The following is a 27,511-nucleotide window of genomic DNA, read 5'->3' as shown; positions in this document are numbered from 1 at the left end:
ATTTGGCCCTGAAATGCACCGGGAGCCAGTGTAAGGATGCCAGAATGGTGGCGATGTGCTCCCTGCATCTAGTGCCTGTCAAGAACCTAGTTGCAGAGTTCTGTACCAACTGCAGTCGTGCAACCTCGCCCTGACTCAGTGCATTGTAGTAATCCAATCTAGAAAGGACGTATGCATGAGTAGCAGGCTCTAGATGTACACTAGACAAAAGGGGCTTAAATCTTGACGGATGGCGGAGATTAAAAAAGCATGATTAATTTGAACTTGATTAATTTGTACATCAAACTTCAGAGCGGAATCCATTTTAATCCCTAAATTGGTGACGCAGTTCTTCATATTAGCAGGCAAAGAGCCTAGGTTAATGGTAGAGGTGGTACAATCTAACGTACCCAGAGTGAAGACCGTGACCGCAGTTTTGTTGTCATTTAAAAGTAAAAAATTAGAAGCCATCCAAGCCCTGACATCCGCTAAACAGTTCAAAATAGTCAGTGTTGGGAAAGTTACTTTAAAAAAGTAATTAGTTATAGTTACTAATTACTTTGTCAAAAAGTAACTCAATTACTAACTGAGTTACGAGATTATAAAAGTAACTAATTAATTACCAAGAAAAATAACTACTTAGTTACTTTTTTCATTAAAGAATGCAAGAAAATGGGTTAATTGAACTTACTTAATTTACTGTAAATGACTACAATAGTGAAATATAAATGACTAATGACTGGAACATAATAAAATGTATGTCCACATGTTTTTATAAACCTGAATAATTTGAATAAATAAGCACTTAACAGGAGGAACTACTAACAGGAATCTAGACTATTAAAAGGTCACTGTGTGATATTTAACAAGACCCAAATCAGCTAAAATTTAAAATTGCAAATAGAAACACCTGTAAAGGTTCCCGAGCCTTTAAATGGTCTCTCAGTCTAGTTAAATTACAGAAATAAATGTGATTTTGCACAGTATTTTAATTTTTCCAGCTTCACATAATTGTGTGTTTTGAGTAGCATTTCTGTCGCTGCTAATCTAGTAATGATCCACACCTGCAGCCGTAGACTATTCATTACGTCTTCCTCGTTCTTCACGGGCCGTGATGCGCTTGGATGAAACCATCTACCTCTTTAGCTCCTGATCAGCTGATGACAGCTTCAACACACCGCGCTGCTTAACGCACGCATTTCCTTATCAGTAACAGAAACAATCGTTTTGTTAAAAGAAGACGGTAATTAGTTAGTTAGCTCGTTACTGAAAAAAAAATTTTTTTTTAGTAACGCGGTTATTTTAAACGGCGTTATTCAGGGGCGGATTTAGGACTGAAGAAGATCCGAGGCTTAACACACACGTGACACGCACTAGTCAACATCATATATATTTGTCTTGTTTCACATAATTTTTAATCTGAAGCTACATATTAAGCATATTTAGGACAGAGTATTGTTCCTGTTAGTGTTTAGTGTGAGATGATAGTAAATATTCCCTTTCTTTCTCCAACAACTTTACCTGATAGTAAGCTAACTTTAGGCAAACCAGCAGCACAACAAATATTTTCAAATAAGACTCACAAACCTGAGTCAGCACCAGTCTCATCAAAGCTGGGGTTCTGTCGTTGTACTTTTGGTCTACAAAACGTCCTTATGTCCATCTTCACTCATGCGTTTCAGGCAGAGAGTGTAGAAGAAGCAAGCTGCTGAAGGGCTTCTTCTTCAGTGGTGGAGGCTCAGGCAGGCTGAATACAAACTACTTCCAGCTGCTCCCTCTCTGTTGGACTTTGGTACTGCATGTTACTTCCGCGATTTAGATCCGGGGCTTTTCATAAAACATCCGGGGCTTCAGCCCAAGTAGCCGGGCCTAACGACGCCCCTGGCGTTATTCCCATCACTGCTTTGTTTTGTCAATAGCATGCAGTGACTGAGACAGTGAGGGTCTCCGCCCACCCGGCCAATCATCGTGTTTGTAAGTGCGTTACCGACACCTCTCTCTCCCTGGCTGCAGCTGAAGTGTGGCGGTCAGAAAGCCTCACCCTGTTGCTCAACGTTCGACAAGCACATAGTAGCGCACAACCTTCCGTCCCCAGTAACGGTAACGACGTTGCAACAGTGGGAAAAGTAATTAATTATATAAATCCGTTACCCAAAAACGAACGCCATTAGTAACGCCGTTATATTTAAACAACGTTATTCCCATCACTGAAAATAGTAGAGGTTGATCCACCCATCCCCCATTGAACTGGAAGGTAGATTTGACAATCGTCAGCAAAGAAATAGAATTGCACTTCACTTGCACTGGCGAAGGAGGAACCCTAGTGGAAGCATATAGACAGTAAAAAGTAGGTGACCCAAAACAGTGCCCTGTGGGACTCACCATTTGAGTCTCTATTTGGTTTTAGTGTGTATAAAAAAATAGGAACTGTTTAGTTAGTCAGCTCTTCTGTTTTTTTAATATCTAAAAAATATTTTAAAGCGATACTTTGGAAATGTTTTAATCATTTTCTTGAGCCAGTATGTGCTAAAATGACCCCTTACAGAATTACTGAAAGGCCACCCTGCCTTTATTGCCCCCTGGGGCTAGAATATTCCACTTGCAACTTCAGACTGGCGGGTTGTTCTCCAAAAATGGAGCTGACTAACCTGGCGCTACAGTCTGATTCCAATGTGTTTCCAACATGTTTTAGATCACGAACACAGCTGATTTGTATGATTTAGTGATGAATCACTCCTGTAGACACTAATGAAGGCAGGAGACATTTCAGCTGTTAGAACAAAAGTGTTAAAAAGACTAATGCACAGCGAGGAGATTTGATTCTACAAACGGACACTAGGGGGTGCTAAAAGCAACAAAGCTGCACATTTGATCAACTTTCTCTCTCAGTTTCCTTCTGCCGACACTAAGGTGGTTTTCCTGGAAGGGGTGCACTTTTTCCAGCACAACACCTGCCTGAAACCCACCCAAATAAGAGTTTACATTTCTGCTGCATACTTTTACTTTGAAAGGACTAAAAAAAGTGGAAAAACCACATACATGGCTGAGCAGCTCCTTCATGACCAGAATATGTGCACACATCTACGTACATTAGCTTACTGGGCATGCGAGCTTCGTCAGTAAAAATCACAACTTTTCCCTTTTCTTTTTACACGTTTGTTAAAAATCAGCAAATCCCACCCAGCATGTTGTGAAGAAAACGATCGGTATCCTTCAGCTCGAGCTGCAGTCAAATTGATGTCATGAGGCCATCTTTCCGACACGTAAAAACAAGTAGAATGTGTTTGGCATTCAAGAAGCTCAAGTCTTATTAACACTGTTGCTAAGCAACTGACTAACAGAAATAGATGCATCCTTGTTTACCTTAGGAAATAACGTATTTATAGTTGTTTCATATCAGATTTATCAGAAAGGGGCGGATCTCCACACAAACCCAGAGCAGTTAGAAAAAGTCACTTGGGAAAATTAGTTTTTGATCAAAACGTGCGACGTAAGCAGCGTTAGTCCACGTCAAACACTGATGACTCAAACTGATGCTGTCTAAGCAGAAAAAATGTCTGTTTTCTCTCTACAGGTAATGATGGAGGATCCGATTCCTTCATCACACCTGAAAAGCTCTAAAAGGCATCAAGTCCTGACAGTCTCATAATTAGGTAGACTAAGGCTCTGCATCATTTAATCAGCAAATATTAACAAGAACGTCCTTGTTGTGAGTGTAGCAAAGGGAAATTACCAACAGGATCTCTGCTCATACCTCCCCATGCTGCTGCATCTCAGCGAGCACAAACTCAGTGGACCGCTTGATGTCCCAATAAACCCGACAATGCCTTTCCTCCTCCTCCTTTAGAGGCATTTTCTGTCAGAAAAGAAAATATATACTTAAATATCAGCTTCACTGCTTTTTAATTTAAGGGAAAGAGTAGCAGAACAGTTGCATTTTTTTGCTTTTTAGATTTATCTGTCAGAGAGCTCGTCGAAGATCTGCGGGTTTCTGTGGGATTTATAATAAAGTTGTCAGGTTTGATATCTAGGAAAACAAAACCAGGTGCAGATGTTGCACATCTGGACCAGCTGAATCCCTGCCAGCGCGAGTCTTTGCTTTTTCCAAAAGGAAGTGTAAAAATAGCCCAAATACTCAGGCGAGGGTGAGTTGTTGCTGCAAAAACACAAATTCCTTTAGGATCTGACTGTGGCCAAAGTGATTCACTCATGGTTCAGACTAAAGACCATCAGTTTAAAAATGTATACAATTCTAAGTTAATCTGTAGGGTGGCATCAAAGCTAAATCTGACATGTTTCAAGAGAAAGCTGCAGCTTTTGTTTTAAGGTAGAAACCACTTTTTACATCAGAAAACGTGTTTAAAGGGACAGTATGGAAGTTTGACAGCATATATATATATATGTATATATGAATCTTTGTGATTTTATTCAATTTAAAAACGATCTTACAAGTAAATTACCAGTTTCTAAAAATGGGCTCCTGTAGAAGAAAACATTGGGTCTAAAGCCTGATTCATGCTTCTCCGTCTGCGTCAGTGCGGAGACACGCAACACCATTATCCATCCTTGCGAGCCTGCTGGAGAGCTCCACAAGCACGGACGGAGTCGAGCTCTCTTTTCTAAACATCCGTCCGTCGAGACGGACAACGCAAGCCTGTGATTGGTCAGGTCGCCGCTGTCGTCTACCCCGCTGCCATTGCGCCCTCAAAAACATAAAGAGAGCCGAGGATAACTAGCGGCAGACACGGAGAAGCTTGAAGAATACCTCGCGAAGAAACTCTAAAAACATGAACGTTTAATTCCCCCATGACTGGAGGAGTGAAAAGATGCGCAGCAAGCGTTTTATTTGTGGACGGAAATGACAGGAAACGTGGGTTTAGAGGTGGCGAGTGCATGAAGAGGCGGAGGAGGATGAGAGACAAATTTGTCCGTGTTAAAAAGTTTCTTATATACAAAAAAACTCAATATAAACACACGATCTTGGACCGATATATGACAGGATACTACAGAACAGCGCTACGCCCTCTGTTGTCCTGGTAGGGAATTGCTTTGCAACACTCCCGAGGAGACGGAGAAGTATGAAGGCAAAACATCTCCGTGCGTGCGTGCGTGTCTCTCCCTTTTGGAGCTGATGGAGAAGCATGAATCAGGCTTAAGGTTGGTTTATGCTTGACGCGTCCGCGAGGTCCGCGCGGAAAAGTTGCGTCATTTTAACAACCACGCCCCTCCGCCGCGCCTCCGCACGGCCCAGAATTTCTGCAACGTGCACCTCGGAAAATTTCTAACCACGCGGGCGGACGGACGCGGAAAAACATGGCGGACCGGCAAGAACTAGTATGGCAGAGGATCGTAAATACAGACATTTGTATGATTCAGCTCTCAGAGATCACCGTGATCAACATGTTGTTAATAATTCTTGGAGAGAAATAGCTCGCACTGTCGGAAAAGACGAGGACGCTGTTAAAAATGCTGAAATGCCATGTTGTAAACAGTAATTTTTACTTCTACTACCGTGTAGTGTTGGATGCATGCCGTAGAGCTCCATGCTGCCCCCTACAGTTTGGGAGAATATTGGCTCACCGCAGAGACGAGCCGCATGAACCATAAACGCTGCCAGTTGTGAAGCGCGTTCCATCCGCGAGCCGCATCACCGCTCGGAAAGTGAATGCGTCAAGCATAAACCAAGCTTAAAGCCTAAGCCCCCCCCCCCCCACACACACACACACATACATATAAAACACCATTAAACGTCTGCAGCAGCATCATCTTGTGATGCCGCCTTCACATAGTTGGTAGAAGGTTTTGATGTGGGTGAAATAAACTGTTCTAATGAACACGAGGAAGCAAAGAAAAAAAATCATGTTGACTTTTTGATCCTTGTCCAGTGAGACAGAAACGCTGCTAACCCTCACAGACAGACGCCCTTGCTGCTTGGAAGTGTGCCAATGTTTTATTGGGAGAGCAAATTTCATTAAGTTGTTCTGTCTGTAAAAAAAAATAAAGAACAGGAAGATAAATGTTAAAGTGTGCTTAAGCACGTTTAGTTTTGGTGGTTTTACTCTGACATTTCTGCTCCCAGCTGTGTTTTTACTCTAGTCACCTTCTGACCTGCAGATCCCACAGAGAGCAGTTTTTATTCAGTCTACTGCTGGGTTCATTATATAAGAAACTTTTTACTGATTGGCTTAATGAACCGACCTGTATTGGAATGTTTATTATGTTAAGTGCTTTGAGACGACTCGTTGTGATTTGGCGCTTTATAAATAAACTTGAATTTAATTGAATTTTATATATATATACAGTGTGTGTGTGTGTGTGTGTGTGTGTGTGTGTGTGTAAAAGCGCTGCTCATATAGAGCAGACACTTTATTACTGACTTGGATTTAACTGAAAAAAAATATAAAGTATAATTTATGGGAAATCAGCTTTTTTTTCAAACTAGCTTCCTTCATGATGCTTTTTATCTAATTCTGAAATTTTATTTGCTTTTTTATCCACTCACCTGCCTATTACTCAATAAAAACAATTCCTAATTACTTGGCTGTCTCTGCAAAAACATCTCATGAACCACAGGATGGATTTAAAGGTTCCATATCACGAAAAATCAAAATTTCTGAGCTTTTATCAAGTGGTATTGCCCCCCCCCCCCCCCCCCCCCCCCACACACACACACACACACACACACACACACTTTTGGTTTCATTCATGCATTTTCCGATCTCAGCTTCAATTGTTTCTTAATTTTTCAAAACCTGCCGGCGGTACATAGTAGTCCAAGTGCGTCATCAGGCATCGCTCCTCCCCTTGAAGCTAACCTCAGCTCTGGAACCCACCTCCCCTGGAAGTAGGTCACTAACGTCCTCTTACTCCTAGCTGCAGGTGTAGAGCGGTTGATTTCATGCTGTAGTTGAGAATGTGACCCTCATGTCACAGATGAGTGCTTTAAACCTGCACTGGTACCAGAGTGGATATGCTGATAAATACTTCTGCACTGGGGACAAGACACCGCCGTGAAAATCACGCATTCTGTCCACAGACATGCGTAACGGCTAGCTCAGGACACGTGTTAGACGCCGAAGATGTTTCCTAACAGGTGTGGTAGTTCAGTAGCCTAGTGAACCAGACCAAATTCTTGCTTTGCAAAGTTTGCAAGGCTGGTAGTTCAGTGGTTAGAGTAACTGACAGACTGGCATGCTGTTTTTTAGTTTGACTCCCGGTTGCAACAGTAACTTTTTTCTTCTCCTTTAGCCGCACTTGCCAGTATTGTGTTTTTAACCCTTTATTGGTAAACAATTCAAATTATACGTTTTTTTTTCTCCCCCTTTCTTTGTTTATTTAGCCAGTGTGACTCCATGTTAGGTCAGTAGAGTAAATCAATAAAATGCTGCTTGGAAACGACCAAATTCAAAGATCTTAACAAACACAAAATAATTTACAGAAAAGAATCAATAAAAGTAAAATATGAAAACATGAACTCAGCTTCAGCTGGCTACATAAATTACTGCCGACACTGGGAGTTGAACTGGCATCGGGACACGGAAAAACAACACGAAAGGCAGATGCTTTAGATTATCAAACACAATACAGCAACTGGCTTGCCTGCGATGCTGTTGTAGGCATGTTTTGTCTGAGCGGATGTGGGCGGAGCTTCACTGAATCAAATCATTTCATTTCCTGGTATAAATTCAGGCTGAAAAAAGTAACTCATGTTTAAAATAAAATGACATCTCAATGGTGCCAATGGTAATATTTTATATAATGCAATCTGGCTCCTTTAATATAATTATTGGATGTGCATTTACAACTTCTGGAGTCAGTGTGATCCAGTCAAGAAGTGTAAAAGTTGTACAAACTCGATCGGTTTTACAGATTTTGAGCTAAAATCTGGTGTTCTAATAGTAAATAAGTAAATTTTATTTCTACAGCACTCATCACAGACATAGAATCACAAAGTGCTTCACATGGATCAAAACAAAAGAAAACAAAGTCACAAAATCATAAACAGATTAACATCATAACATCAAAATGCTCTCAAAACAGAATCAGATTAACGTCAGAAAAAATAAAGTCACAAAATTATAAATTTTTCATAAACGGATGAAAGATGAAAATTTTGAGTTAAAAATAAGAAAATAAAAGGTTTAGTCAAAAGCAGCTTTAAATAAAATGGTCTTTAGCTGTTTTTTTAAAAGTGTCCAGACTGTCAGTGCTGTGTAAGGATAAAGGAAGATCATTCCAGAGTCGGGGTGCAACAGTCTGGAAGGAGCGATCACCTCGACTTCTATATCTTGTCATGTCTGCGTCTGTGACTTCCCCATGTGTCTCCTTATGTCCTCCATCCCTCTTTAGATTCCCCTTTTGTTGTCCTCTGGCACCCTCATGTGTCTTTTGTCTGCGTCCGTTATGTGTCTTATGTTGGTAGTCCTTTAAGTCTATTCCTCCCAGGTCTTGGTCTCATTTACATTCTGTGTCCTTGTAGTCCCCAGCTTCTTTGTCCCCAGCTCTGTGTGTGTAGTTCTGATGGTGTGTGTGTGTGTTAGTCCTTCCCGCAGCCTCTTGGTTTAGTTTTGTGTTTTAGGTTATTTGGCCCTCCTCTGTTTCTGTTTGCCCATGTTGGTTATTAGATTCACCTGTCTTCCCTCCAGCCCTCACTTCACACACCTGCCGCCATTTTCCCTAATCACCTCCCTGTGTATATAAGCTCTGTCTTGTCTGTGTCTGGTGTCGGTTCATTGTTGTATATATATATATATATATATATATATATATATATATATATATATATATATATATATATATATATATATATATATATAGATTCTGTCTGTGTTTGCTCGTGCTCTTGGTTAGCTTTATTTCTCCAGCCTTGGAGTTTTTGGACTTTAACTCGCTGCCTGGATTTATTGTGTTCACCCTTCCAAAAATAAAGGATTTTACTTTAATCATCTCCTGCCTCGTGTCATCCTGGGTTTCTGCAATTTGGGTTCTACCATCCCTCCAAAACGTGACATATCTGGTCTCTGGAACTTCTAGAAGGTTCTGGTGTGTGGACCTGAGGGCTCGGGTTGGAACATAAGGCTTTAACAGTTCAGTAACATAGGGAGGAGCCTGACCTTGTAGAGCATTGAAAGTTCTAGTCAGAACTCTAAAATGAACTCTAAAGTTAACGGGTAACCAGTGCAGAGACATCAGAATAGGAGTGATGTGTGCTCTTCTGTTTGCTCCAGTTAGGAGCCTCGCTGCAGAGTTCTGGACCAACTGAAGGCGGTCAAGGTTTTTTTTGTTAAAACATGTGAAAAGTGTGTTACAGTAATCTAGACGGGAGGAGTGTGGATGACCATTTAAAGTTCATGTTTTGACTCTAATAGCTAAGAGTCATCATCAACACATGCAATACTACAATCATGGGACTGTTTACAATGTTCTTATAAAAATATGAAACGTTGGTGTTTAAGACTCATGGGGAGATTCATTCAAGGTGTGCTAGACTTTTAAATAATAACGTAATGATCAAATATTGCAGTTTTTTACTCAGCTAAAAAAAAATCCCATGACTTATGTGTCTGTAAATGGAAAATATTGTGTCTTGTAGGGTATTGCAGGGAATCAGAATATGTCCCCAACTCAAAGTCACATAAAAACTAAGTTCACCTTGAACTCATAAAAGTTTGTATTTACGGCTCAGATCTGTAGGAATAATACAGAGCAGAAAACTATTTAAGTTGCAGCAGCTTCGCCTTCTTTGTAGTAGTTTCAGGAAAATATTTGCTTAAATCCTGGACCCCCCCCCCCCCCCCCCCCCCCCCCGTTTCTATGTGCCGACTGAAGTCGATGCAAATGATTCCAGGATTGCATTCCCACTCCATCATCCCTGCAGCTGCTGGCCTTGAATAAGTCTATTTCCATTAAAGCACCCATTGATTTGCGCTAGCGCCTTTGTCATTGCCGTGCTGTTAATGTAATTGAATTTTTTTCTCCCGCATGCACATTCACTCATACCAATGGTCTCTCTCCCTCCCTCCTCCTGCCAGATGTTGCGCGGGCTATCGAGCTGCTGGAGAAGCTGCAGGAGTCGGGGGAAGTTCCTGGGCACAAGCTGCAGTCCCTGAAGAAGGTGCTGCAGAGCGAGTTCTGCACAGCAATCAGAGAGGTGAGTCAGATGAGTCCTCCTCGTCCGTGACCTTTCTACACCAACCCTTCATCCTGCAAGTCTTATCATCTCTCTGCTCCCACGCAGTCACTGTGCCCCAGGTTGTGATGATTTTTTTCTCAGTCACCCTGTCGAAGTACTTTATCATCTCTGTGTTTTTGTTGCAGTCAAGAAATGGAAACAGTTGTAAAAAGTTTTCATGGTTCTATCAAAAAGACAAATATTACATCTTGCAGCTTAAATGCAAAGCTGCGGTGGAATGCACATCGTCATCTTCCTCCTCTTATCCGGGTCCGGGTCGCGGGGGCAGCATCCCAACTAGGGAGCTCCAGACCGTCCTCTCCCCGGCCACCTCCACCAGCTCCTCCGGCAGGACCCCAAGGCGTTCCCGGACCAGATTGGAGACGTAACCTCTCCAACGTGTCCTGGGTCGACCCGGGGGCCTCCTGCCGGCAGGACATGCCCGAAACACCTCCCCAGGGAGGCGTCCAGGAGGCATCCTGTCCAGATGCCCAAACCACCTCAACTGACTCCTTTCCATCCGGAGGAGCAGCGGTTGTACTCCAAGTCCCTCCCGAATGTCCGATCTCCTCACCCTATCTCTAAGGCTGAGCCCGGCCACCCGACGGAGGAAACTCATTTCGGCCGCTTGTATCCGCGATCTCGTTCTTTCGGTCGTTACCCAAAGCTCATGACCATAGGTGAGGATTGGGACGTAGATCGACCGGTAAATCGAGAGCCTGGCTTTCTGGCTCAGCTCCCTCTTCACCACGACAGATCGGCTCAGCGTCCGCATCACTGCAGATGCCGAACCAATCCGCCTGTCGATCTCCCGATCCCTCCTACCCTCACTCGTGAACAAGACCCCGAGATACTTAAACTCCTCCACTTGAGGTAGGACCTCTCTCCCGACCCGGAGTTGGCAAGCTGCCACCCTTTTCTGGTCGAGAACCATGGTCTCAGATTTGGAGGTGCTGATCCTCATCCCAGGATGCACGTGTCAAATAAAAATGGCAGCCTGAAAAAATTTCACTTTCCAAGTTCGAGTTTCCTTGAGGTTAAAGGACTTTTTAAAAAGGAAAACAACCTTCAGTTGACATTCGTTAAATTTGGTTCATGTTTACTGTTTAGAAAGAAAATCAAGTTGCTGGTTTTAGATGATTAAATGTAATTTAATACCCAACAAGTTTAAATTATCGTGCTGTTTCATTATATTAATCGAAGCTGACTGAGTTGGAAGAACTAAGGTGCACTAATTGGTTAAGCAGTCTGAAGCCACAATAACCGATTTAAACAGGCTTTTCTGTGGCTGTAAGTCATTATTTTGCAACATCAATCAAAATGCGACTGCAGCACAACGAATGCAGTGCTCAGCCTTATTACAGCTGATGCTCAGCTGCAAAACCCAGACGTTTATTTGAGCGTTTTTATTTCTCGCCCTGCACCAAACTTCCTTACCGAGCTTGTAAACGATCGCAGCCGGTAGAAAAGAGCCGGAGGGTATCATGAGCTTTTCATTACACTGAAGGTTTAATTACATTTATTTTGATTTAAGCTTTTAGAGATTTATTTTCTCAGGGACAGAGTTTGGTGGGAAGTGTAAAACATTCCTTCACCAGCAGACATCCTCCCCCTCGATTCACCCGTCGCACCATTCATCACGTGCACGAGGAGCAGCCTGATGAGCACATATGTCTTGTATGTTTACTGCTCCGTCTGCTGTGATGCGCTGCAGGAAAACAGGCCTTCTCCAACCTCCGTGCAGCTTTAAGTGAAATGCTTTAAACTCCAAGAACATGCAGGCGTTCTTATTGATACTGTCAGTCAGCCTTTAAATGAATGCTCCTTATGCTGCGCCGTCTGCACTGTACCTGCTCACCCCCTAACGTTGTTGCGAGTCCCCACATGCCAAAGACAGTGGCAAGCTGAAACACACTGGACTGGCTTGTGCGAGCAAAATCAGCCAGCCGACAGGAGCTGGGCTGCAGGTCAAAAAACTGTGGTCAGAAACAAGGGTCACACAAGGGTCACAGGGACGAGAGGACAGAACTGGGCGAAGGGTCAGGAGACTGACCCCACCTCTTTGCCCCACCCCTGGCTTGGAAAGATGGGATTGGAGGAGAACAGAATGAAGACAAGCCCATCAGATCCAGAAGCCCTCTCGGGAACATTGGAGAGAAACTGAAGAATGCTGCAAAAGATGATGCAATGACCTGTGTTAAGAAGGAAAATGACACCAAATGTTTTGTGTTGAGCTACAAAGTGTGTATCTGGTAAATGACCCCATGACCTTAAGCTGGTCCAGGAAGGGTATATAAGAACAGCTCTGAACAGCAGAGAGAGATTGAGAGATTCGACAGCAGCTGGGGCAGAGGACAAGAAGAGACAGAGCAGATTTGGAGGGGTCATCCCCCGTCCTGCTGGATGGGGGATGACAGGCAGTTTTTTGGAGAGAAGCAGAGCTAGACAAGTGAGTTCTTGGGGAGATTCTGAGAAGACAAGAGCTGGTGTAAACTAACTCTTATTTAATCATTTTGAACTAATTCCTCCGTGGGGGATAGCAGTTGTTTTTTCATCTACCCATTTTTTGTATTTTGATTTTATAATAAAACTTTTTTGAAAAAGAAACATAATCCTGATTATTTCAGGTTTTCTCTAAAGCTTCACGAGTGGGGGCTCTGATCATTAATTGCACAGAGGTAAGCACATTAATTATGGGTTCTGGAATTATCAGGACTTACTTTACGGTTTGTGACGGATTAATATAAAGAAACCTTAAGATAACGGGATTGCTTAAAAAGAAGTGAGCTACTACAGAAGGAAAGGTCTTACATATTATTTCACCTTTAAAATAAAAGATATGATTCTAACTTAGGACGCCCAAACCAGGATCTAATACCATAATACTCACCGACATCCCCATCGAACCCTGATGGATGCACCGTCTCATAAGTTCTAACGGAACTGGGTTTTAAAGGAACCGGTAAATGGGACGGGCACGCGACATGGCGCCTGCAACGTGAGGCTAATCGGCGAAGGTTTAAATATTAGATACCGGGCTATCCGACGTAGAACTGTCTTTTAGGCTGATAAAAGCTTGCGCGCTAAGGACCTATTAAGCTTATAACCTTGGAGTGAAAACCGCACCAGTTTCTCGAAAAAGAAAGAAATCTGGGAGAACGGACGATCAACTTAAAAAGGTATAAAGAAAATACGGCATTCCGACGCAAGAAAAGCCAAGGATAAAAGCTAGGCAAAAAATAAAAATAAATAAAGAATAAGAAAAACTTTTAACCAGCCATGGCAGATAGATCTTTCAATATCCTGTAACCGGAGCTTTCAGAATGAGGCTGGAAAAGCTAGTATGGAGCTGCGGCGGGGCGCTGTCCGGGTGCTGAGGCACAAGTGAGATGCGATTAAACGTCATGGCTGGATCAAAATCTAGTGAAGGACTGATATGTAAGAATCTGTGTGACTTGGGCCTCGTTTCTGGTAACACGGGGAGGTATTTGTCACGAACTGTAAAGTAATCATGTTTCCTAGCTTCATAGAATCTCATGTCGGGCATCGTCACGCGCAATGGAGGCTAGAAGCCGGGAACATGTTTAATGTGTGAACCTCTGTGCTTAAGGGCTCCGTGAGGGGAGAAACCGTGCCGCCTGTAAAGGACGGACTTATAACTGGGAGCATTGGAACTCTGCTCCAATTAAACTTTGTTTTTAGAGGATCTGCTTGAAACAAGCACCTAGCTTCAGCTCTCGGCAGCCTGCAGATATGAGAAGCCACAGCTGAACAGAGAAAAAGCACTCAGTCAGCTGAGCAACAACAGACAAGCAGGATGTGGTGACATCACCCCTCCCCCTACTAGTTCTGTTGAGAAGGGAGAGTCCTGAACTAACAGCTCCGTATGATTCTGACCTGACAGACAGCTACACTAATAAGGCGTAAGCATTTTTAACCTTGCCACATTTGGTGTTGTTGGCAGGATCCATGTAGTGCTGTCAAGTAGGTCCGTGGATGTGAAGTTTGTGGCACCTTGCGCGGGAGTACGAGGACGCGCTGGTGGAAAGAGGGGGGAAGGTGTGACAGTGTGAGCGTTCTGTCACAATGTCTTGATTGATAATGCATACTGGCCATTTGGCTAAGGGGATGTCCCTTTGGCTGAGTGGTTAGAGCGTATGACTCCCACCCCGAAGGTCTTGGGATCGAATCCCGCCTGGTCCTCATTTATCCACCTTGCCACAGTTTATAGTTTTTAGCGTAAGCTTCCCACCAGCAGCTGCTAGCAGAGTTAGCTTGTTGCTGTTCAGGTGTGTGAGGAGAATATTTGAAGCTCTGCAGTAAAAAATGTCTTCAGTCTGGAGGGAGAGAGTCTGTGCTTGAAGGAGGAGACTGGAGATGAAGATGATCCAGAGGAGGAGGCAGCCCCACCCCAAAGAAGGCTGCTGCAGTCCCCTGGCTAGATTTTTCTCGCATGGGGGATGTTGCGAGTCCCCACATGCCAAAGACAGTGGCAAGCTGAAACACACTGGACTGGCTTGTGCGAGCAAAATCAGCCAGCCGACAGGAGCTGGGCTGCAGGTCAAAAAACTGTGGTCAGAAACAAGGGTCACACAAGGGTCACAGGGACGAGAGGACAGAACTGGGCGAAGGGTCAGGAGACTGACCCCACCTCTTTGCCCCACCCCTGGCTTGGAAAGATGGGATTGGAGGAGAACAGAATGAAGACAAGCCCATCAGATCCAGAAGCCCTCTCGGGAACATTGGAGAGAAACTGAAGAATGCTGCAAAAGATGATGCAATGACCTGTGTTAAGAAGGAAAATGACACCAAATGTTTTGTGTTGAGCTACAAAGTGTGTATCTGGTAAATGACCCCATGACCTTAAGCTGGTCCAGGAAGGGTATATAAGAACAGCTCTGAACAGCAGAGAGAGATTGAGAGATTCGACAGCAGCTGGGGCAGAGGACAAGAAGAGACAGAGCAGATTTGGAGGGGTCATCCCCCGTCCTGCTGGATGGGGGATGACAGGCAGTTTTTTGGAGAGAAGCAGAGCTAGACAAGTGAGTTCTTGGGGAGATTCTGAGAAGACAAGAGCTGGTGTAAACTAACTCTTATTTAATCATTTTGAACTAATTCCTCCGTGGGGGATAGCAGTTGTTTTTTCATCTACCCATTTTTTGTATTTTGATTTTATAATAAAACTTTTTTGAAAAAGAAACATAATCCTGATTATTTCAGGTTTTCTCTAAAGCTTCACGAGTGGGGGCTCTGATCATTAATTGCACAGAGGTAAGCACATTAATTATGGGTTCTGGAATTATCAGGACTTACTTTACGGTTTGTGACGGATTAATATAAAGAAACCTTAAGATAACGGGATTGCTTAAAAAGAAGTGAGCTACTACAGAAGGAAAGGTCTTACATATTATTTCACCTTTAAAATAAAAGATATGATTCTAACTTAGGACGCCCAAACCAGGATCTAATACCATAATACTCACCGACATCCCCATCGAACCCTGATGGATGCACCGTCTCATAAGTTCTAACGGAACTGGGTTTTAAAGGAACCGGTAAATGGGACGGGCACGTGACAACGTTGCCTTTTTTTCTGAAATTAAATTGTGTATTTTTTTCATTATATTGTCACATTGGTGTTGCTGTTCTTATTCTTGCTGGAAAGCGGATGGAATTGCCTCTGTTTATGAAATGTGCTCTACAAATAAAGCTGCCTTGCCTAAAGTTGAATTTAAATGCTTTGTTTCATGCATGAAAGTCGTAATTCTAGCAAAATCGTAGATGATTTTAGAATTTTTTTAAAATAAACTCTTAACACTTCTTATTTAGCAAAGGTTTCTCTATCATTTGATGTTTCAAAGATCCACTTAATAACATTTTTTTAATTATTATTATTTCTGATTACAATTAGGGATGGGTACCGAATTCGGTACTTTTTAAGGTACCGACCGAATTCCACAGTACCGACTGAGCACCGATTCACGTCATTTCAAACGGTGCCTCGTTTCGTTACCCATCCATCATAACGAGAACTTGCCTAGACAGCTGCGCATGCGCAAGAGCATTATGTCGTCGGTCGCTGCGAGCCAGTTGTAAACAGAGCAGCATGGTAGAAGAACGCACGCTAAAGCTTGGGTCCACTTCACTAAATGTGATGGGTAACTGGGTGATGATGAAACCAGCGACAACGATCTAAGTGAGACATCCTCATCTTAATCTGCTCCGGTAGGTAAATAAAATGTTTAAGATAACGTTAGCTTGATATGTTAGCTTCCATTTCGCTAATGGTGCGTTCGCTTTCTTCTCGGAACTCCGAATTCCCGACTAGAAGAACATGAACGCACTCTAAAGTTTGGCTTCACTTTACTAAATGGGATGGGTGATTGGGTGAAGATGAAACCAGCGACAACGATCTAAGTGTGAGACATCATAGTTTTAATCTGCTCCAGCAGCTAAATAAACTGTTTAAGATAACGTTAGCTTGGTATGTTAGCTTCCATTACCACCATTGTTATCAGCTAATGGTGCGTTCGCTTTCTCCTCGGAAATTCCAACTTCCCAGAAGGAAAAATCTAATGAAAAAAGATGGCAAAAGGAATGAAGATACACAGTAAATTTAGTTCACAGTAAAGATGTTTGCTTCAGTTTAATTATCAGCTTATAAAACTACAAGGACGAAGTTAAAATACAAACAGTTGTATGTTATTTATTGTGATATTTATTAAATATGGTTATTTATTGAGAAAAATAAATAATTATAAAAGAGAATTAAAATAATAAACACTCAAAAGTATCGAAAATTGGTACCGTTAAGTACCGGATCGATTCCTAGGTACCGGGAATTAGTACCGGATCGATTCAAATGTCAAAGGTACCCATCCCCAATTACAATACAATAATTAAAATAGTCTCCTACACATATCTCCTGCATTAGCTTCTGATAGAAAATGCCCTTGGGAACAGCGATCGGGTCGAGCTGCACCGGTCCGAATTGCTCTGAGTAGTGTTCCTGGAAAACCACCTTAAGTATCTCGGGGTCTTCTCCACGAGTGAGGGGAAACTGGAGCGTGAGATCGATTGGCGGATTGGTGCTGCATCTGCAGTGATGCGGGCGTTGTACCGGTCTGTCGTGGTGAAGAGAGAGCTGAGTCAGAAGGCGAAGCTCTCGATTTACCGGTCGATCTACATTCCTACCCTCACCTATGGTCATGAGCTTTTGGTAGTGACTGAAAGAACGAGATCGCGGATACAAGCGGCTGAAATGAGTTTTCTCCGCAAAGTGTCTGGGCTCTCTCTTAGAGATAGGGTGAGAAACCCGGTCATCCGTTAGGGGCTCGGAGTCGACGCGCTGCTCCTCCGCAACAAGAGGAGTCAGTTGAGGTGGCTCGGGTATCTAGTTAGGATGCCTCCTGGACGCCTTCCTGGTGATGTTTTCTGGCACGTCCAACCAAGAGAAGGCCTAAAGGAAGACCCAGGACATGCTGGAGAGACAATAGCCCCCTTCAGACAGGCCATGAAAAACGGAAATGTTCCAGACTCTGTCTGTAAGACCTTTGTGTCTGAATACAAACATCCGGATAACGTGTTCCGGAATTTATCCGGACGAAGCCCCTGGTAACAGGTCCGGACTTGTTACGGACAGGGTGGCTGCTTCAGACTGGTGAGGTAGAGTTCCGGACAAGGGGGAGGGGGAGGAGGAGGGGACCGGGGGACGCTGTGCGCACCTAGATAGCTCGCTCCTGTAGCATGCGGCGAACCACGGCAGCTCGCCTCCTACGGTACCGCCTAGACGCGCGACGGAGCGCTTCACACCGCTTCAGTGATTCCTTTAACCATTGAGCTTCATCATCCAGGTCTCTTATGCGTCTTCGTGTGCGCAGAATTATGCTTAAGCGCCTCGTGATTTTTATCTTGAGAGGCGCTATAGAAATGATATTTTCTTCTTCTTCTTCTTAACATGGGACCACATTAGAACGGGTCCCAAAACTACACCAAGACTCTTCAAACCTGGCCATTGGTCTACATTAACAGCAGCTGCTATGAAAGACAGTTGGTGATTAGTGAAACCTTTTGTTGATTTATGCTGGAATAAGTGACGCCTGAATCTCTCAGCTTCAGAGAGGATACAAAGTGCTGCTGCTCACCTGTTTAACTCGTTCACTGCCAGTGATGACTAAAGTCTTAAAAAAAACTGTAAAAATGCCGAAATACGCTGACAGCGAAGGGCTTCTGGTCATGAAACGGCTGGCAGTGAACGAGTTAACAGGAAAAAAGGAGTCTGAGCACATCACCCCGTTCTGGTCTCTTTCAGTGCCTTTTAATCTCTTAATGGTCTTGCCCCACCTTACCTTTGTGAGCTGCTACACACACACACGCACGCACGCATGCACACACACACACACACACGCACACGCACACGCACACACACACACACACACACACACACACACACACACACACACATCCCCTCTTGTTCCTTCAGTTGCTCCTGATTGTCTGATGGTGCTTTGGCTGCAGCAGCGCCTGGATCGTGGAAGGAGCTTCCTTTAAATATCAGACGGGCCTCTTCGCCGTCTGATTGCTTAAAACCGCCTCTTCTCTCTTATCGGTGACACCATCTGATATGTTGACTTCTATCTAGTTTTGGATCCTTTTTATTATAATTTAAATAGCATTTTATTTAGTTTTAACCATATTTTAGTTTACTGGTTACAACTCTGGCTGTTTTATTTATTCTAGGTTCAGTGGTTTTATTGTTGATTCTGTTGCTTTTGTTTGTTCTGTGTACAGCACTTTGGTTTTGAGTGCTGTACAAATAAAGTTGGTCGGATTAGTGAGAGTTCAAAGAAGGCTACTTTCTTCATTTTATTATTGTGAGTTTGGATGATCTGCATATTTTAAATTGTATAATTAGAGCAGATTGAAGCTACTCAGGGAGTGGAAACATTAGGTGGAATTGTCCTTTCTGAATTAGAAATATAAAAAGGGAACAAACTTCAATTTTATACAAAACAGGAAATAAAATATAAAATATATAAGATTTACTGAATGAATTAGAGAAAAATTAAATAAATACAAATGTATTTGTGTTTTCTGATATTGATTTGGAAACTAACGCACAATATTTCCCATTTTTTATCATCTTAATAAGACAAATGTTGAAACCTGAGTCCTCTGTGCAAGGGTGCCCCCAAGGGGTGGCCAGGGGTGGCCACGGCCACCCCTAGAAAATTGCTGCCTCCCCCCCAGGAAAAGCCAGTTTTTAAAACTCATTAATGTTCAGTCAAACCATAAATATATCTTGTTCATTCAAGACATAATTATAAAACAAAATAAAAATATTACAATTAATAAGTAAAGAAATAATCAGAATTTAAAAAATACATACGTTTCTGCTGCTCACCATTTATGAAAGTTTTTATCTCCGTAGTATTTTTAACACAGCAACAGGTGAATTAACCCAAAAAAATACATTTTTAAATTTAATCATGGATAACATTTTAAATAACTGAGATGTATATTTCTGAAATGTTTGTGTTTGTAAAATTTATATGTACTGTTATTTTAATAAAAATGAATAAAGGCGCAAGGCAGCACATCGCTTCCCCATAAAGGTCTTTGGCCCCATCTGGCCACCCCTATCAAAATTTTCTGGAGGCAACCCCCCTGCCTCTGTGACATCATGATGTGAGATAACAATGCTGACACTGTGCAGTAAAGAGGAGAAGAAGAAGAAAGAGATGTAGTCTTTCTTTGATCTGGTCCGCTCGAGCCCGGCACACCTGACGACCGGCTGACTGATGTTGGTGCCAGTCACCAGAGTGCAATGACACAACTCTCTCAGCGTAGAGAAAAAAGGCTCAGCAGCAGCCGTCGCTGTTCACCGGGAGGCATATGAGCACACTGCTTCACCTGCAGAGAGCGGGATAAACATGGTCACCAGGGAAACCATCAGCGGCTGCAGCAGAGGCTGCTGTTTAAAAGGAAAAAGTCATGCTCAGTGCCAGTTTACGTGACCTATTGATTATTATATCCATAACGCAAAGAAGGAAAGTTATCCAGTGTTTTTGAATGGATGTGCGCTTTATTGTAAAAGAAAGAGGCCTACCTGCAATAGAAGGCGTCTTTTTCAGTCTCAAAACAGGCTGAAGAGTCACTTAATCGTATTTTTTCTCCTTGTGGATTTAGATCGTAGCAGACTCAAACTGACCATTTCTTTTTTGTTTAGATCAGATTTTTTTGGTTTAAAGTTTTTAATTCAACTGATAAAACAGTGAATGTAGTCCCAGAATAAGTAAAACAGCTTTTTTCTTCTTGAACTTTTTTTCTATTAAACAACAAAATAAACAAAAAATACTCATTTTGATTCATTTAGGCTTCATTTAGCCTGAGGTAGCTGTCTGGATTTGTTGGAATGAAATTTTTAAATCATTTAACCCAGAACGGTTTGATTTTTTTCCACCAGCTAATCTAACTCCGAGACCGTGGTCTTGAGTCGGAAAAGGGTAGAAAACCTTCTCCGGGTCAGGGATGAGGTCCTGCCCCAAGTGGAGGAGTTTAAGTATCTCGGGGTCTTGTTCACGAGTGAGAGAAAGATGGAGCGTGAGATCTATAGGCGGATTGGTGCTGCATCTGCAGTGATGCGGGCGTTGTACCGATCTGTCGTGGTGAAGAGAGAGCTGAGTCAGTCGATCTACGTTCCTACCCTCACCTATGGTCACGCAACACATTCTCACTCCCAGAGCGTCGAAAACAAACGCCTGGTCAGCCACCCTCCACGTCAGACCCCTGACGCCAAAAGTGCCCTTTTTCGTTACTTATTTGCGAAAAAGGGGTTTTCCCCTTTTGTAACTGCAGATCCTAATGCAGCGTAAAACTGACGCAATGGGATATCCGCTGTTGCGGCACAGAACCAGCTCATTTAACCGCACCTAAACCTTAACGTTTGACTATTTATAACCTTCCCCTCACCCTCATCCTAACCTTAACCCTCTTGCTACCTAAAACGTTACTCTCACTGCGATCAAGTGTTTGTTTCCAATGCATTCTGACTGTGAATTTTCGTGTTTGCCGCCCAAGGGGAACGTTAGAACATACCATCTGGCGAGGGGGAGGTTACAAATACCCTCTACTTTTAACCTCCACCGTGGTAGTTGAAACCTCCCCCTCGCGTTGGCTCGGTCCAAACCCAACCAATGACGAGGCGGCTCCCGCCGTTCACTTCATAGAGCCGACTTTTAGAGCGATCGACACATCACTAACGTGTTCGCTAGCAAGATGGTTAAGGTTAGGATAGGGGTGAGGGGAAGGTTAAATAAGAGGATAAGGTTAGGGTGAGGTACAATGAGCTTGTTTGGTGCCCTGGCTGCGGACATCCCATCGCGTCAGTGTAGCGCTGCATTGGGATCTGCAGTCAGAAAAGGGAAAAACCCCTTTTCGCACATACGTAATGAAAAAGGTCACTTTTGGCGTCAGGGGTCTGAGGCGGAGGGTGGCTGACCAAGCGTTTGTTTTTGACGCGCTGGGAGCGAGAATTTGTTGGGTCACGACCTTTAGGTAGTGAGCAAAACAATGAGATCGCGGATAGAAGCAGCCGAAAAGAGTTTTCTTTGCAGAGTGTTTGGGCTCTCCCTTATAGATAGGGTGAGAAGCTCCAGTCGTCCGGAAGAGGCTCGGATTAGACCTGCTGCTCCTCCACATCAAGAGGAGCCAGTTGAGGTGGCTCGGAAATCTGGTGAAGATGCCTCCTGCACGCCTCCCTGGTGAGGTTTTCTGGGCACGTCCAACCGGTAGGAGACCTAAAGGAAAACCTAGGACGGGACTATATTCCTCGTCTGGCCAGGGAACGCCTTAAGCCGGGCGTACACTGTGCGACTTTTTCACTTTTTTGAGCTGATTTTCCAGTCGTGCGAGAATCCACAAGATCGGGGCGAGTTTTGCGCCGAGCGTCGTGTAGTGTACAGGGGGTTACGAGAGGCGATTAACACCACGTGACCAGCTACCGATCAGCAATCGTGAGCTCGCACGGACTTCTGGGGTGTTTAATATTTTGCTCGTCCCTCGTGAGGGTATCGCACCGTTGAAGCGGTGCTGCGAGCAGCTGCAACCCAAAAAGTATCAGAACCGCTCACGGCGCATGCGCAATCATGCATCAACACCGCTCGCCCGCTATTTCCCTAATAACACACGTTGTTCGTTTTTATTTCTACCCGTTTTTTACTCACAAAGATTGTCAAGAAAGCGTGTTTGTCGTGTTCATGTCAAATTAACCTGATCACAAAACACAGATTTACTTTCTTATTTTCATTTTCCTCATCCAACCCCCATAAATCCCTGTGTGTCCTCCTGCAGCACTCCTGAAGGACAACAGGCAAAAAAAGACAAGAAAGTCTGACGTGTTGAGTAAAACCTGCTATTTTTAGCATATTTTTAGGTCCGACGTGTTGCTACCAGACGTACAGTGTGAGCAGTCAGGTCGCATCCGAGAACTGGGTCGTGCAGTGTGAGCGCCTGACTCGTGACATCTGCCCTGCTAGGAAGTCGTACAGTTTGAGCTGAAGCTGAGTGCTACGAGTGAAAAAGTTGCACGGTGTCCGCCCAGCTTTAGGATTCCCCAGAGGAGCTGGCCCAAGTGGCTGAGGAGAGGGACGTCTGGGCCTCTCTGCTTAGGCTGCTGCCCCCTCGACCCAACCTCAGATAAGCGGACGATAATGGATGGATGGAGGGTCTTATTTTATGAAATGTCTTTCCGTAAAGAGCCATATCATGCAGATTAAAATAATAAACCTAAAACTCATTTTGTCCAATTTTATCTAATTTTCTTCTAGTCATTTCAGTATTAAAAATGGCTTTTTTTCTTGTCAAAATCCGTACAGCCGCCTCAAAACCCCGACCCCACCTCTTTATTTGAGACGCAGAACTCCGTCTTGTTAATGATGACAAGCCAGCAGTCAGTATGAAGGATGATCGGCTGGGAAAATGGCAACCTCAGCAGCGCTGGGGGATGTGTCAACGAGAGTTTGATGGGGTGATTGTCTTTCTTCGCCATGCTCCTCAAAGACGTGAGGACGGGGGATGTCAGGGTCAATCGGGTTTTGCAAATGGAAAAGGAAGGACAGAAAACAGGCTGACTGGATCAGCTAACAGGCTAGGAATGACTTGAGTGTGGGGAATTATCTCTGTATTGAGTTAGACGGTCCCTCTTAAACAGAGAGTCTAATCGGCAGGCAAGAGTGATCAAATCTGTCATTGGCTGCAAAATCCTCAAATCTGTTGATTTTTCAGCATCAGCAGAGATTTCCATCCTATCAGCATAATTGACTTTACCTCTGCTAACAGCTCGATGGTGTCTAGGTCTGATTGGGCTCATGTGTGAATAGAAAAAAAGATGGTTATCTGTGCACACTTTATAAACACTAATAAGTGTTTATTATGCTCTAATAAAGGGTGTGTAAGAGTAAAAACTGACCCATTTCTTGCCACATTGAGCCAAATATATTTTGATTTATAGTTTTGGTATTCATACATTTATATTAAAGGCAGGGTTGATGTTCCTGGAAATAGCTGGTCTAGCAAGAAACATTTAAAAAATAACCAAACCCTTTCTTCTGGCCTTGCCCCAAACCACGCCGCTAGAATACAGGAGAATGGACGCTGTATACAACCATAAAAACATAACATTATCTTACCTTTTCAGCCGTTGTTAGCACCTTTTCTGCTTTAAATCACAACGAAACACACCTATGTGACAGCCTTCTGACAGATTCCTTATGCGCTGATCAGCAGTTCTCCAGACTTTGTCCCCACTGGGACCAGATCAGAGGCCCAGTGGGGAGAACTGTGCTTATTACAGTGGAAACCCCCTTTGCTCAGGCTACGTAACCATATAAAACAATTTAGTATGATAGCATGAAGCTAGCTCTGCTCGGGCTTTGCTTCCAGTTAGCTGCTCTAAACCGAGAACGTGCCATTCAGACACAAAGAGAGGTCATTCCAGAGGGTGGGAACGATCAAAGGGCAGTTTATGGATCAAATCATGAACAACAGGACGTTCACACCGATCGGATTAGGTTTTTCCTGGATTGTACATTTCAGAGGTGATTTTGAATATTGTTATTTTTGACAAAGCATTTAATTGATTGGCTTCTTTTGATATGTGAAGAGCATTTCAAGCAGTATAGCAAAAATGCTCCAGAAAACATCTCCTACCCCAGCTTTAAGCACAATGAACAGTTTAACCCTCTGGAGGCAGGTGTTGCAGATTTGCAATGTTAAAACCTACCTACCTGGTTCCTCCTCATACGTTTTTCATGAGCATTTTTTAACTCAGAAGTACCCCCTGAAGGACTTAGTTGTTCGTCCTTTTATCAAAACTTATTTTGAGCCTGAGAGGGTTAATATTTAAAGGTGTTGAACACTCATTTACTCAATACATAGTGGTCTTTGGTATGAATGAATGGCCTGCAAGCTGTACTCAGAGTAGAAAAGAGCCCAGAGGTGCTTGGATCGGCACGGACAAGTCTGCTGCAACAGAGAGGCCCAATCTCAATACTCACTCTGCGCCCTTCGGACTTCAGCAAAGTGCACTTAGAGAAAGTGCGCAGTAGGGTTCGAGTGCGTAGCACACAAGTGTGCAGATGATTGCAGAATTGAGACAGGGAGCGTTGCGTCATGAATCGCAACTCATGCCGGGATGCTGGTTGCTGTGATACTTTTTTCAAAAACATTTATTAACAATTTCTAAACAAACAGCCAAACTGTTATTTGAAATAAATTGACATTTAGGGTTAGGGTTAAGTTTTCATAAATTAAATTTCTTAATAAATTTTACTCATACATTTGAAGTTTATTAAATTAAAATTGCTCATCCAATCAACTCAAAATATTGTATGTGACTGGTGGTTATCTATCAGCTTGTGTTTGGGGCTTTTTTGTTTGGCTTTCTGGGTTTATTGTTGCTTCTATCAGCTGCAGGCAGCAGTTTTCAGCAAAATAAGAAATAAAACTAATCAAAGATGTATGTCTCAGCCGGTGGAAAAAGGAATCAAGTTTGTATAGACTAGTATTTTCCTCCAAGCCCTGATCTGATGTGTCCATCTGCAACCCAAATGTTCCAACAACTCTGCAAGTGCATCTTTGTCATGTGACTTTTTGGACAAAGCCAAATAACACAACTCTCTTCCTAGGTGTGTCAGATTGTACAAGAACACACATTTCTTTCCTGATTTTTGCGTCTCTCACACACAAAAATGACACAAAAATCAAGTTATTAATGGAGCCATAAAATTAGAAATCGTGATGCACCCAGCAAGAGACCTAAAAATTTCTTTTTCCTGCTGTCACTGCTTTGTAGCTTGCTGCTGGGCCACTTTCTGTCATGTAGCACGTGCCAAATATTGCGTAATCATAGCAGCTCTGTCTGTGACACTCCTGTCATGCACCAATAGGACAATTAATAAACATTTGCATAGTAAAAAGCGAGGATTGAAGCCCCAGAAGTCATTGCTTTAGATAGAGGAAGCCATTGTTTCTTTTCTCTGAAATGAGCTGAAGAGACGATGGAAACGGTGGAGAAAAAGCTTATTGAGAGGAACGAGGACCAGGTTTTTCTGCATGAGGAGGTGGAGGAAGTCTTCAGGACGGCGGTGTTGCCATCTCACAGAGCCGCACGCTAAGCTGCTTATTTGTTGTGTTTCTTTAGATTCATGTGCAAACCGTCCAGCAGCAGCTCAGGGATCATTTTTTCTCCCACTTTGAAGTTTTTCTATTTAAAACATCTCCAGGTTTGTATCTGTCTACATGTCTTTGATGATTGAAGAATGAAAAAACAAGGAGCTTTGTGATGTTCGTCAAAGCTGCTCGGCCTTTCCGACGGGAGGCAAAAACCTGTGAGCCGAAACAAGTGATTAAAATTTGTTTCCACGCTGCAAATCAAATAATTTTTTTCTTTTGTTCAGAAAAGCTTTGTGTCATTACTCATGAAGGAATTTAACTCCTTATTTGCCTAATTGACTAATTTGAATAATAATGAAAGAGTAAAAAAAAAACTAGATGTTCTTTTTGCAGAATCATCTGAACTTTTGGGGCTTTTGTGGTAAAAGCTCAGAAAAAAGCCCAAAATCTGAGTTTTCCCATCAGATCATCAATCATTTATATGACCTAATCTGTTTATTATCTGATAGCAGCATGAACAGAAGTGCCGATTATTAGCTCATGTCACCCATTCACCTGTTTACTAGAAATGTAGAAATTAGTTTAATTTTGGCATGACATTTCCCCAGATATTTCCATCTGTTTGGGACACGCTGCTACCAGGTTCTTGACGAATACACACCGACGTAGCCATATTACCCCTGTCCTGGCACATCTTCACTGGCTCCCTGTCATTTTCAGAGTGCAGTTTAAGTTACTGACCTTTGCATTTAAAGCTCTCAATGACCTGGCACCTCCCTATCTCTCTGACCTAATCACTCCATATGTGCCCACGCGCACGTTGAGGTCGGCTGACCATTTGCTACTGTGCACGTCGCGGATGCTATTCAAATCACAGGCTGAACGAGCATTTGTGCACGCTGCCCCAAAGCTATGGAACTCATTGCCCATTGGAGTTCGGCAGGCTCCATCTCTGGCGGTTTTTAAATCTCGTTTTAATGACCCACTTTTACACTTTGGCTTTTAGACAGTGACTCGTTTGAGTGTTTTATTGTATCATTGTTTTAATGTGTTCTTAGTATTCATCATGTTTTATCTGCTTTTGATTGGGATTTTTATCCTGTTTTAGTTCTTTCGAATGGTTGTGTTTTGTTTTAGCCTGTGCAGCACTTTGGGCAGCTCCCATGCTGCGTTTTAAATATGCTATTTAAATAATCTATGCTATGCTATGCTAACTATGCTGGGTTTATTTTAAGTTAAAGTAATGTTTATCTCTTAAAAATATAAATAAAATCTACATACTAGATTTTATGAAATATAAATTATATTTAATTATATTGTGCAGCAGTACCGGGACCAGAGTGAATAGGGTGTGTATGGGGAGCATGAGTGGGTGTCTGGCGTGCATTTTTGTGAGTCTTTGGTTGTATGTGTATGTATGTGCATGAGGGAGGGAGTGTGTGACTGTGTTTGTGTATGACTGTATTTGTCAGGTGGGGTCTTTGACTCCTCCCTTCTCCTGGGACTTCTTGTGCTACTACATACCTTCGCCTACTCTCCCCTGCCACACTTAGCGTGGAGTGTGGTGCCTTGGTCTGCCTGAGTGTTCGTGGCTCCCGGGTCAGGGGGTTTAAGATTTTTGGCGTCTGCCTGATTAATCCCGGTGGCTGCCTGGTGGGATCTGGGTCCCTGGGCTCTGTTGGGTCCCTG

The 27,511-nt window shown here is 43.1% G+C and overlaps 1 protein-coding gene across 2 annotated transcripts in view; it reads left to right on the top strand.

Annotated features, from left to right (window-relative positions):
- The window catches only part of lin7a (lin-7 homolog A (C. elegans)), a 58,599-nt gene that overhangs the window by 9,856 nt on the left and 21,232 nt on the right, over positions 1 to 27,511 (top strand). For both annotated transcript variants that reach the window (XM_054739780.2, XM_054739781.2), the window contains exon 2: positions 10,011 to 10,129. In XM_054739780.2, coding sequence (XP_054595755.1) covers positions 10,011 to 10,129 — 119 coding nt within the window. The remainder of the gene's footprint in view (positions 1 to 10,010; positions 10,130 to 27,511) is intronic.

The sequence above is a fragment of the Nothobranchius furzeri genome, chromosome 1 (genome assembly GCF_043380555.1).
Source record: "Nothobranchius furzeri strain GRZ-AD chromosome 1, NfurGRZ-RIMD1, whole genome shotgun sequence".
Lineage (NCBI taxonomy): Eukaryota > Metazoa > Chordata > Actinopteri > Cyprinodontiformes > Nothobranchiidae > Nothobranchius > Nothobranchius furzeri.
Note: the sequence above shows the minus strand (reverse complement) of the source record. Positions and strands in the feature narration are given on the sequence as shown.